We start from the raw sequence: 12,828 nt of genomic DNA on the forward strand, positions 1-12,828 counted from the left end.
GCCGTTAAACAGCAACAGGTTGTCTGAAGGGGCCTGTCTGCCTCACACACACACACACACACACACACACAATGTTCACTGTACCCTGCAATCACACCTGAAACCCTGTGCACGTGACTATCAAACACTGAAAAAAACCTTCACCTCACTGATGTTAAAGGACCCCCTGACAGTGGTCACGGGGATCACGACACAGATGCTGTGAAAATACTGTATCACTTACCGATTTAATTGCTATCATCCACACATCAAATACATTAAATCAAGCGCACCTGCAGGTATTCATTGCAGATGGAGTAGCAGAGATTTGACAAGTACAGAACTTGCACAACTGAAAAGTGCAGAACATCCATTAGCTGACCACCAGGGGGCAAACATGCTGCACAAAACAATAAGAGGTTGTATTTTAGACATTATAGAGCATTTGTGTGTGAATATTGAGAGTAATGAGCATTTTCTCAGGCTAATCTGACACACACGACTAGAACAGTCATGTCATATTAATGTATCTTTTCACCCACAATGAGCCCATACCCAACTACAACATTTTCCGTCAAGATAGAACTGCTAAAGGGGGAGGAGTTGCAATCTACTGCAGAGATAGCCTGCAAAGTTCTGTCATACTTTCCAGGTCAATTGCCCAAACAGTTCGAACTTCTAATTTTAAAAATGAATCTCTCCAGAAATAAGTCTCTCACAGTTGCCGCCTGTTATAGTCCCCCCTCAGCTCCCAGCTGGACACCATATGTGAGTTGATTGCCCCTCATCTATCTTCAGAGTTCGTTCTGTTAGGTGACCTAAACTGGGATATGCTTTTAACACCCCGGCAGTCCTACAATCTAAGCTAGATGCCCTCAATCTCACACAAATCATCAAGGAGCCCACCAGATACAACCCTAAATCCGTAAACATGGGCAACCCTAACCCTAACCCTCATAGATATTATCCTGACCAACTTGCCCTCCAAATATACCTCTGCTGTTTTCAATCAGGATCTCAGCGATCACTGCCTTATTGCCTGTATCCGCTATGGGTCCGCGGTCAAACAACCTGGGTATCCTGGAAGGATATTGACCTCATCCCGTCAGACGAGGATGCCTTGTCGTTCTTTAAAAGTAATTTCCTCACCATCTTAAAAAAGCATGCCCCTTTCAAAAAATGTAGAACTAAGAACAGATATAGCCCTTGGTTCACTCCAGACCTGACTGCCCTTGACCAGCACAAAAACATCCTGTGGCGGTGTAACGGTTTTCTTCCTCTTCTGACGAGGAGTATGAAGGATCAGACCAAAGGGGCGGACTCCGGCCGCAAAACCTAAACCCATAGGGGAGGGTCTGGGTGGGCGTCTGTCCGTGGTGGCGGCTCTGGCACAGGACGTGGACCCCACTCCACCATAGTCTTGGCCCACTTAAGTGGCGCCTTTGGAGCGCCGACCCTCGCCGCCGACCCCAGACTGGGGGCCCTTACAGTGGGCCCTGAATAGGCGGGAGACTCTGGCAGCGCCGGACAGGCGGGCGGCTCTGGCAGCTCCTGACTGACGGGCGGCTCTGGCAGCTCCGGATGGGAGGGAGGCTCTGGAAGCGCCGGACAGGCGGGAGAACCTGGAGGGAGGAGACTGAGAGACAGCCTGGTGCGTGGGGCTGCCACAGGACCCACCAGGCTGGAGAGACCTACAGGAGGCCTGGTGTGTGGAGGAGGCACCGGATGGACCGGGCTGTGGGGGAGCACTGGAGCTCTGGTGCGCAGCCTTGGCACCTCTCCTCCAGGCTGGATGACCACTTCAGCCCGGACCCTCCAGAGTGCAGGCGCAGGTTGAACCGGGCTGTGGGTGAGCACTGGAGATCTGGTGCATACCACTCGCACCTCTCCCTTAGGCTCAATGCCCATATTCGCCCGGCACGGGCGGAGCGCAGGCATAGGGCACACTGCACCCTCCCAGCGCCCTGGAGACACAGCACGCAGAGCCGGCACAGGATACCCTGGGCCGAAATGGCGTACCGGAGACCAAACACGCTGAGCCAGCACAATACGCCCTGGCTGGATGCCCACTCTCGCATGGCACTTGTGGGGGGCTGGCCTATAGCGCACCGGGCTGTGAGCACGTACTGGCGACACCATGCGCTTGACCGCATAACACGGTGCCTGCCCAGTACTACGCTTCTTCCGGTAAGCACGGGGAGTTGGCTCAGGTCTATCGCCTGACTCCGCCAATCTCCCTGTGTGACCCCCTGCCTCTAGTGCCTGTTGCGCTGCCTTACCTCATATCGCCGCCGCTCAGCTTTCGCTACCTCCAGTTCTTCCTTGGGGCGCGGAGATATTCCCCAGCCTGTGCCCAGGGTCCCTTGCCGTCCAATATCTCCTCCCATGTCCATTTCTCCAGATATCGCTGCCTCTCGTTACCACGCTGCTTGGTCCTTTCTTGGTGGGTAGTTCTGTAACGGTTTTCTTCCTCTTCTGACGAGGAGTATGAAGGATCGGACCAATGCGCAGCGTGGTAGGTGTTCATGTTATTTATTGGAACAGAAACACTAAACAAAATAACAAAGAGAGTGAAACAAAAACTAAACAGTCCTGTAAGGTGCAGCAACACAAAACAGAAAACAACTACCCACAACCCATAGTGGGAAAACAGGCTGCCTAAGTATGGTTCTCAATCAGAGACAACGATTGACAGCTGCCTCTGATTGGGAACCATACCAGGCCAAAACCAGAAATACAAAACATAGAACCAAAACATAGAATGCCCAACCCAACTCACGCCCTGACCAAACTAAAATAGAGACATAAAAAAGGAACTAAGGTCAGGACGTGACAGGCGGACTGCAATTGCATCGAATAGTCCCTGCGATATGCAGCTGTTCGGGGAAGTCAGGTACCAATACATGCAGTCAGTCAGGAAAGCAAAGGCTTGCTTTTTCAAACATAAATTTTCACCCTGTAGCTCTAACTCCAAAATGTTTTGGGGCACTGTAAAGTCCATGGAGAACAAGAGCACTTCCTCCCAGCTGCCCATTGCTCTGAGGCTAGGTAACACGATCAAAACCAATAAATCCATGATTTTTGAAAATGTCAATAAGCATTTCTCTACGGCTGGCCACGCTTTCCTCCTGGCTACCCCAAGCCCAGCCAACAGCTCTGCCCCCCCTGCCCTGCCTCTCTAAAGTCTTCGAAAGCCTAGTTAATAAACAGATCACTGACCATTTCAAATTCCACCGTACCTTCTTCGCTGTGCAAACTGGTTTCCGAGCTCGTCACGGGTGCACCTCAGCCACGCTCAAGGTACTAAAGGTATAACTGCCATCGATAAAAAAGAGTACTGTGCAGCTGTCTTCATCGACCTGGCCAAGGCTTTCGACTCTGTCAATCACCGTATTCTTATCGGCAGACTCAACAGGTCTTGGTTTCTCAAATGACTGCCTCGCCTGATTCACCAACTACTTCTCAGATAGAGTTCAGTGTGTCAATTCAGTGTGCCTGTTGTCCAGACCTCTGGCAGTCTCTATGGGGGTACCACAGGGTTCAATTCTCGGGCCGACTCGTTTCTCTGTATATATCATGTCGCTCTTGCTGCGGGTGATTCCCTGATCCAACTCTACGCAGACGACACCATTCTGTATACATCTGGCCCTTCTTTGGACACCGTGTTAACTAACTTCCAAACGAGCTTCAATGCCATACAACACTCCTTCCGTGGCCTCCAACTGCTCTTAGTTAAACCAAATGCATGCTTTTCAACCGTTCGCTGCCTGCCCGACTAGCATCACTACCCTGGACGGTTCTGACCTAGAATATGTGGACAACTACAAATACCTAGGTGTCTGGCTAGACTGTAACTCTCCTTCCAGACTCATATTAAACATCTCCAATCCAAAATCAAATCTAGAATCGGCTTCCTATTTCGCAAACAAAGCCTCCTCCTCACTCACTCTGCCAAACTTACCCTAGTAAAACTGACTATCCTACCGATCCTCGACTTCAGCGTTGTCGTTTACAAAATAGCTTCCAATACTCTACTCAGCAAACTGGATGCAGTCTATCACAGTGCCACCCGTTTTGTTACCAAAGTCCCTTATACCACCCACCACTGCGACCTGTATGCTCTAGTCGGCTGGCCCTCGCTACATATTCTTCGCCAGACCCACTGGCTCCAGGTCATCTATAAGTCTATGCTAGGTAAAGCTCCACCTTATCTCAGCTCACTGGTCACGATAACAACACCCACCCGTAGCACGCGCTCCAGCAGGTTTAACTCACTAGTCATCCCCAAAGCCAACATCTCCTTTGGCCGCCTTTCCTTCCAGTTCTCTGCTGCCAGTGACTGGAACGAATTGCAAAAATCGCTGAAGCTGGAGACTTATATTTCCCTCACTAACTTTAAACATCAGCTATCCGAGCAGCTAACCGATCGCTGCACCTGTACATAGTCCATCTGTAAATAGCCCACCCAATCTACCTACCTCACCCCCATATTGTTTTTATTTACTTTCTACTCTTTTGTACACCAGTATCTCTACTTGCACATCATCATCGGCTCATTTATCACTCCAGTGTTAATCTGCTAAATTGTAATTACTTTGCTACTATGGCCTATTTATTGCCTACCTCTTCATGCCATGCCATTTTTTCTGCTTTGCTTTATCTTGGCCAGGTTGCAGTTGTAAATGAGAACTTGTTCTCAACTAGCTTGCCTGGTTAAATAAAGGTTAAATAAAAAAAAGTGTTGAGCACCATCTACAGCCATCATAGTTATTATTTTATCCTGCTGGTCATCTATAAACAATTACACGTCTTGAAAAACGATCTGGCATTAATGACCTCATATACTCTTAAATCTCCAACTGGTTCAGCCAGAAGAGGACTGACCACCCCTTGGCGCCTGGTTCCTCTCTAGGTTTCTTCTTAGCACAGGAGGTTGGTGGCACCTGAATTTGGGAGAATGGGGTCATGGTAATGACTGGAGCGGAATTAGTGGAATTTTATCAATTATATCCAGGGGCACAACATGTCCCCCCGAGGGGACAAAAATTGAATTTTTGCCCCAGAGGCAATGATGTACTTGAATAAAAAAGTTATGTCTCCCCCACTTCTAAAACCAAAGTTGCCCCCTTGTTTGATGCCATTCCATTTGCTCCATTTCAGCCATTATTATGAGCCATCCTCCCCTCAGCAGCCTCCACTACTCCTAGGTTTCTTCTAGGGAGTTTTTCTTAGCCACTGTGCTTCTGCTTCTGCATTGCTTGCTCTTTGGGGTTTAAGGCTAGGTATCTGTAAAGAACTGCTAAATAAAATACATTTGATTTGACTGATAACGTTTGTGTTTACCATTTTACAAACAAATGATTTACAGTGGTGGAAACCAAAGTAAAAGGAGTGTACCTTTAATGACATAGATTCATACCCAACATTAGACCAAGAAAGGGCGATGGGGTGAGACATGAAGACCGTACTTTAATTAACTTTAATATACATAACATAGGACATCTTGAATCACATGAGAAAATGTATGAAGAATTCCAAAATGATAAGAGGGGCAAAGCAGAGCATGTTTTTTAGTATTGTACTATAAAATAAATACTACAAAGGATCCATTACATCCCAACCCTGATTAAATATTACAGCCTTTATAGTAGCATACAATAACTTAACAAACTCTAACAATAACTTAAAATAAATAACCGTACTAATATCTGCCTAGGGGCTGCTTGTCCTATAAAGAATATCTTTCATTTTAGTTTTTAGTTTTTGTTTATCAAACTTAGAAAATATACTGAACAAAAATATAAACGCAACATTTAAAGTGTTGGTTCATGTTTCATGAGCTGAAATAAAAGATCCCTGAAATTTTACAGACACACAAAAAGCTTATTTCTCTCAAATCTTGTGTCAAAATTAGTTTAAATCCCTTAGTGAGCATTTCTCCTTGGCCAATATAATACATCCACATGACAAGTGTGGCATATGAAGAAGCTGATGAAACAGCATGATCATTACACAGGTGCACCTTATGCTGGGGACAATAAAAGGCCACTCAAAAATGTGCAGTTTTGTCACACAACTCAATGCCACAGATGTCTCTTACATGCTGAATGTCCACCAGAGCTGTTGCCAGAGAATTAAATGTTCATTTCTCTACCATAAGCCGCCTCCAACATAATTTTATAGAATTTGGGAGTACGTCCAATTGGCCTCACAACCGCAGACCAAGTGTAACCTCGCCAGCCCAGGACTTCCATATCTGGCTTCTTCACCTGCAGGATCGTCTGAGACCAGCCAACAGGACAGCTGATGAAACTGTGTCTGTAATAAAGCCCTTTTGTGGGGAAAAACTAATTCTGATTCCCCAGTGGGTGAGCCTGGCTCCAAAGTGGGTGGGCCTATGCTCTCCCAGGCTCACCCATGGCCTATCAAATCAAATCAAAGTTTATTTGTCACGTGCGCCGTATACAACAGGTGTACAGGCCCAGACCTTACAACAGGTGTACAGGTGTAGACCTTACAGTGAAATGCTTACTTACAGGCTCTAACCAAAAGTGCAAAAAAGGTATTAGGTGAACAATAGGTAAGTAAAGAAATAAAACAACAGTAAAACATCCATAGATTAGGGCCTAATGAATTTATTTCAATTGACTAATTTCCTTATATGAACTGTAACTCAGTAAAATCTTAGAAATTGTTGTATGTTGCTTTTATATTTTGGTTCAGTATAGAATTGTTAAGTTGTCTTCTCATGTTCATTTAGTCCTAAGGCAAGGAACAATAGGGAGAAGTGTGAAGGATCAAAAAAGGTACGTGTGGCATCCAATTTCTTCCTTCTGTTAGATTACAGAACAATAATTTAAGAAAGGCAAGAAGGGATACAAATAAAAACACACATGAAATTGGAAAGAATGCATCAATCTACAGTGTACATAATATGCTGTACTTGATATTGAGCTGGTTATCCATCAGATGTGAAAATAATTCAAAAAGGTTTTGCAAACTCTTTTACATTAGGCTTTTAGTGTACAGTACCATGCTTTCCTACTCATATTGTTGTAGTTCTTTTTATCATGGATTTTGTCTGACAGTGACATTTGTTATTTCCTCACCGAGGAATATTTGGGATGAATGTCAAATCAGTGTCTGATATCTACTATTATAGTCCAAAGAGTTACAGTTAATCATTATTATAAAAACATAAACAGATAGATGCATGTCTGGCTGGATACTGTTATCGGTAGCTATCGTTGAAGACATTTGATGGACATCAACGATTTATATTAGCACCATATCAGGGATCAAGGAAAGACCCAGATGCAGGCTGTTGAAGTAACCATGTTTATTGTAGAAATAGGGGCAGGCAAAGACAGGTCAAGGCAGGCAGGGGTCGAAGATCCAGGGTAAGGCAAAGGTACAGGACGGCAGGCGGACTCAGGGTCAGGGACAGGCAGAGTTCAGTAATCCAGAGGTGGAGCAAAGGTACAGGACGGCAGACAGGCTCAGGGTCAGGCAGAGAGGTCAGACGGGCGGGTAAAGGGTCAGGACAGGCAAAGGTCAAAAACCAGGATGACGAGGAAAGAGAGGCTGGGAAACGATAGGCGCTGCCAGGAAAACCGCTGATTAACTTGAACTAACAAGACCAACTGGCAACAAACAGACAGAGAACACAGGTATAAATACACAGGGATAATAGCGAAGATGGGTGACACCTGGAGGGGGGTGTAGACAAGCACAAGGACAGGTGAAACAGATCAGGGCGTGACACACCAGTCAAATTCCAATGTATAGTCCTGCAAACACTTTCACTTGTAACTTCAACTAAAAGCAACATTGCATTGATTGTATTGGCTGTCTGTCTACCTATATTTTTTAAATCTATCTACCCCCAACAATTTAATCTGTTGGGTATGTTCGATGTTTGTCCAAAATCAGCAAAAAAGATCAACAAAAAAGGCAAACATTGACTATGATCAAGTGCTTCAGTGTTTGTGTAATACCTTAATCTCGTAGCAATTTTCAGTATTATATAATGATTTAAAGAGCAGACAAATAACAAGTCACAACTCCAAAGTCCAGTGAGCAGCAGACCAGGTCAGACCATGTCCTTTAACTCCTACCCTGTTTCAACCTAAACTGGATCCTGCCCTGAGTTGGTGTGAATTGGAGTTGGATCTCTATAGCCCTCTATGAGGGTGGAGTATAGACTGACTGATCAATCGACTGGTGTATTGAAAAAGGAGTGCTGTTAGGATGTACTGGTTTAGCCTAGTCGCCAGATTTGAACGTGTTTTAGCCAACTCCTCTTACTTCCCTTGCCATCCCATGCATTCAGTATAACAACAAATACGACAGAGTTGGCTAAAGCATAAACCAATCTGGCAACCGGGCTAGTACTGGTTAGGCTTTCTTCAGAGCCCTGCGTAGGTCAGTGTAGAAGTTGATGAGGGTGCTGGCCATGGCTGTGTCCACGGCAGACTGGGGGATCATACCCCGGAGGTCTGTCTGAATGTACCCTGTCAGGAGGCTCTGGGCTGGGGTGGTGGTGCTATCTGGGGTGGGCACACAGAACCAGCCACATGGGTGGTTGAAGCCCCGGACATAACTCTGGTGCTGCTCCTCATGCTCCACACTGATACCTGGTGGATAGTGGAGACAGACAAAATCTGTGGTCAGACAACTTCCTGGAGTGGCCTTCCGGGTCTCCCTAAAATAAGTTGACCCTGCATATAGACCTTGTGGAAAGGAAAGATTTAAAAAATGTACTCCCTAAAGTTTAGAACAATTTAAATGTTTCAGTTAAACACCACTTTTGGAAATTGAACAGAAAAGGAAACACCTACACAGACACAGAGCTATTAAACACAGACACAGATATATTACACACCTACAGAGAACTATTACACACCTACACAGAACTATTACACACAGACACAGAGCTATTACACACCTACACAGAGCTATTAAACACCTACACAGAGCTATTACACACCTACACAGAGCTATTACACACCTACACAGAACTATTACACACATAGACAGAGTCACAGACACAGAGCTATTACACACCTACACAGAACTATTACACACCTACACAGAACTATTACACACATAGACAGAGTCGCAGACACAGAGCTATTACACACCTACACAGAACTATTACACACATAGACAGAGTCACAGACATAGAGCTATTACACACCTACACAGAACTATTACACACATAGACAGAGTCGCAGACACAGAGCTATTACACACCTACACAGAGCTATGACACAGACACAGAGTTATTACACAGAAAACATTTCCTGGATCACAATCTTTAAAAATCTAACCTGTGAGGCTGTTTGGGATTCAGCATTTTAGTTAGATACTAATACTGTAGTTAGAAGAAAGCAACTCCAGACTTCAAACACACAACACATTTGTATTCATTATGCTACTTCTCTTGTGGTTCCATCACTGCACATTGCTACTCACCACAGGACAATAGTCCATCCTGGTAGTCTGTGGTGTAGGAGAAATCAATAAACTCTCTGGGAGCTATGATGTTCCACAGCTGGCCTGCAGTTGTGTACCTCATCACACAACAGCCCTGCAGACAGACAGAGATAAACTTAGCCATTGATTCATTTGGGATAACATGCTAACTGTGACAAAGCTCTTTTATATAACCTAATAAGAAGATGGAATATCATTATTCTGACAAATTGAGTAATATTTAGGGCAGTGGGTCTACTTAAGTGTGGTAAAATAAGAATTACACAAAAAAAACCTCTGTGCAGTCTACATGTATCTTCAAGAGAGAAATAAGATAACAGTGGGACAAAAAAAGTATTTAGTCAGCCACCAATTGTGCAAGTTCTCCCACTTAAAAAGATGAGAGAGGCCTGTAATTTTCATCATAGGTGCACTTCAACTATGACAGACAAAATGATTTTAAAAAATCTAGAAAATCACATTGTAGGATTTTTTATGAATTTATTTGCAAATTATGGTGGAAAATTAGTATTTGGTCACCTACAAACAAGCAAGATTTCTGGCTCTCACAGACCTGTAACCTCTTCTTTAAGTGGCTCCTCTTCTTCCTCCACTCGTTACCTGTATTAATGGCACCTGTTTGAACTTGTTATCAGTATAAAAGACACCTGTCCACAACCTGAAACAGTCACGCTCCAAACTCCACTATGGCCAAGACCAAAGATCTGTGAAAGGACACCAGAAACAAAATTGTAGACCTGCACCAGGCTGGGAAGACTGAATCTGCAATAGGTAAGCAGCTTGGTTTGAAGAAATCGCCAGGGACTCAAATCCTGCAGTGCCAGATGTGTCCCCCTGCTTAAGCCAGTACATGTCCAGGCCCGTCTGAAGTTTGCTAGAGAGCATTTGGATGATCCAGAAGAAGATTGAGAGAATGTCATATGGTCAGATGAAACCAAAATATAACTTTTTGGTAAAAACTCAACTCGTCGTGTTTGGAGGACAAAGAATGCTGAGTTGCATCCAAAGAATACCATACCTACTGTGAAGCATGGGGGTGGAAACATCATGCTTTGGGGCTGTTTTTCTGCAAAGGGACCAGGACGACTGATCCGTGTAAAGGAAAGAATGAATGGGTTCATGTATCGTGAGATGAAAACCTCCTTCCATCAGCAAGGGCATTGAAGATGAAACGTGGCTGGGTCTTTCAGCATGACAATGATCCCAAACACACCGCCCGGGCAACGAAGGAGTGGCTTCGTAAGAAGCATTTCAAGGTCCTGGAGTGGCCTAGCCAGTCTCCAGATCTCAACCCCATAGAAAATCTTTGGAGGGAGTTGAAAGTCCGTGTTGCTCAGCAACAGCCCCAAAACATCACTGCTCTAGAGGAGATCTGCATGGAGGAATGGGCCAAAATACCAGCAACAGTGTGTTAAAATCTTGTGAAGACTTACAGAAAACATTTGACCTCTGTCATTGCCCACAAAGGGTATATAACAAAGTATTGAGATAAACTTTTGTTATTGACCAAATACTTATTTCCCACCATAATTTGCAAATTAATTAATTAAAAATCCTACAATGTGATTTTCTGGATTTTTTTTTCTTCTATTTTTGTCTGTCATAGTTGAAGTGTACCTATGATGAAAAGTACAGGCCTCTCTCTTCTTTTTAAGTGGGAGAACTTGCACAATTGGTGGCTGACTAAATACTTTTTTGCCCCACTGTACTTTTGCCATTTGATCATGTTATCAAAGAAAACTTAAGGGATGATGGGTTTACCTGATCAAGGGTTTCTATTATGTCCATTGCTGTCATCAAACTATCCCAGTCTAATCGATAAGGCCCAGGGCGTATGTAATCCACTATTCTATTGGGGTTATCGTCAACCATACCCTGGGATTTATACCTGCAAGATAAAACCATCACACATCAGATCAGACAAATAAACCTTCCCACTGGGTACACAATGGTTGAATCAACGTTGTTTCCACGTCATTTCAATTCAATTATGTTGAACCAACGTGGAATAGACGTTTAATTTATGTATGTGGCCAGTGGGTTCCTTTTTCATCAATAAAAGGGAATGCATTGACTGCAATATGGCTAAAACACAAAATATAGGCATGATATTTGTGATTTCATGCCCAGGGTCATTACTGAAAGAAGGCCCATACTTACAGATAGCCACGAAACTCCTCTGATGACTTTCTCCATACCGTGACATCTTTCTACAATGTAAGATTACAAAAAACATCAAGATAGTGGAAACCCCATAGAAGCAGAAGAAACAGTCTGGTGCCAGCGCAGTTTTGCACAAACAAAATGAGCTTAGGAGGAATTGAAAGTGTAAGTGGGTGAAGACAGTATATGGTGTGTGGTATACATCGTTTCCAATCAATTAACTTTTGAGCCTACAGTATAGGAGGTGATTAAATAGACTGTGAAAATACTGTATCACCCACCGATTTCTTGGCTACCCTCCACTCAGTCTCATCCAGGCTATGGTAAGACATGAGAGTGTTTTGCAGTCTGGCTGTCAAAGCACTGGGTTCTTGCAAGGTTCCCATTTTGATCCTATTCAAAACAACTTCAAACATCAATCCGCATTGTATATTATGAAACTATTAATTAGATATAGCAATTATGAGCAAATCTATATTCATGGCTTATTTAGCACAGCTCAATTACGCTTTTTAACTGATATGCTCATTTCAAAAGAGAAAACAGCCGCACAGTTTGCCCGACCCTTTAGAAGCCGGTTCATTTTGTTGAAATCTGACACCCCAATACCGCACAGTTAAATCAGACAATTATCGTTCAGCTCACATAAGGTATTTCACCGAATAGTCCTTACCTTTGAATGGTGCAATTTACGATAGTGGTTTAGTTTTCATGTATTTATAGTAAATACATCTGCAAACGGTGAGCGAAAATTCTGTCCCTGTATGCGAGAGCTCCTCTATCACCCAATCAGAAGTGTAGTCGTTTCCTGTGTTTGATATGTTCCGTGTTCCTATTGGTCAGATGCTTTACTGTATATCGGACCATCGAGTGGGAGAAGTAGGAGAGGGTGGAGAGTTTATATGAACCTGCATGAATAGGTGCGCTCCTTTTGAAAGCAGGTGGAACCAGTGATGTGTATAAACCCTGGATTGCTGATGCTATGTATTGGTCAATGGTCTATGCTATCTATGCGACATCCCTACCCAATGAAGTTGAAATTGAAAATGGTTAAGGTAAGGGTTAAGGTTAGGATTAAGGTCAGGGTTAGGTAAGGTTTATGGTCATGGTTAGGGTAAGGGTAAGGGTTAAGGTTTAGGGTTTAGTCGCAAGGATTCTGGATTGCACCAAGGAGAGGCTTTGCCAAAC

At 44.0% G+C, this 12,828-nt stretch overlaps 1 protein-coding gene across 1 annotated transcript; it reads right to left on the reverse strand.

Annotated features, from left to right (window-relative positions):
* Positions 1–7,301: 7,301 nt before the first annotated feature.
* stard4 (StAR-related lipid transfer (START) domain containing 4) lies at positions 7,302–12,463 on the reverse strand. Its single transcript, XM_024382085.2, has 6 exons — positions 12,314–12,463; positions 11,922–12,033; positions 11,638–11,687; positions 11,239–11,365; positions 9,457–9,571; positions 7,302–8,615 (listed from the first exon to the last, which is right to left on the reverse strand). The coding sequence occupies exons 2-6, from the start codon at positions 12,024–12,026 to the stop codon at positions 8,377–8,379; spliced, it is 636 nt and encodes a 211-aa protein (XP_024237853.1). The 5' UTR covers positions 12,027–12,033; positions 12,314–12,463; the 3' UTR covers positions 7,302–8,376.
* Between the last annotated feature and the right edge of the window lie 365 nt (positions 12,464–12,828).

Source organism: Oncorhynchus tshawytscha, linkage group LG20 (assembly GCF_018296145.1).
Source record: "Oncorhynchus tshawytscha isolate Ot180627B linkage group LG20, Otsh_v2.0, whole genome shotgun sequence".
Classification (NCBI taxonomy): Eukaryota; Metazoa; Chordata; class Actinopteri; order Salmoniformes; family Salmonidae; genus Oncorhynchus; species Oncorhynchus tshawytscha.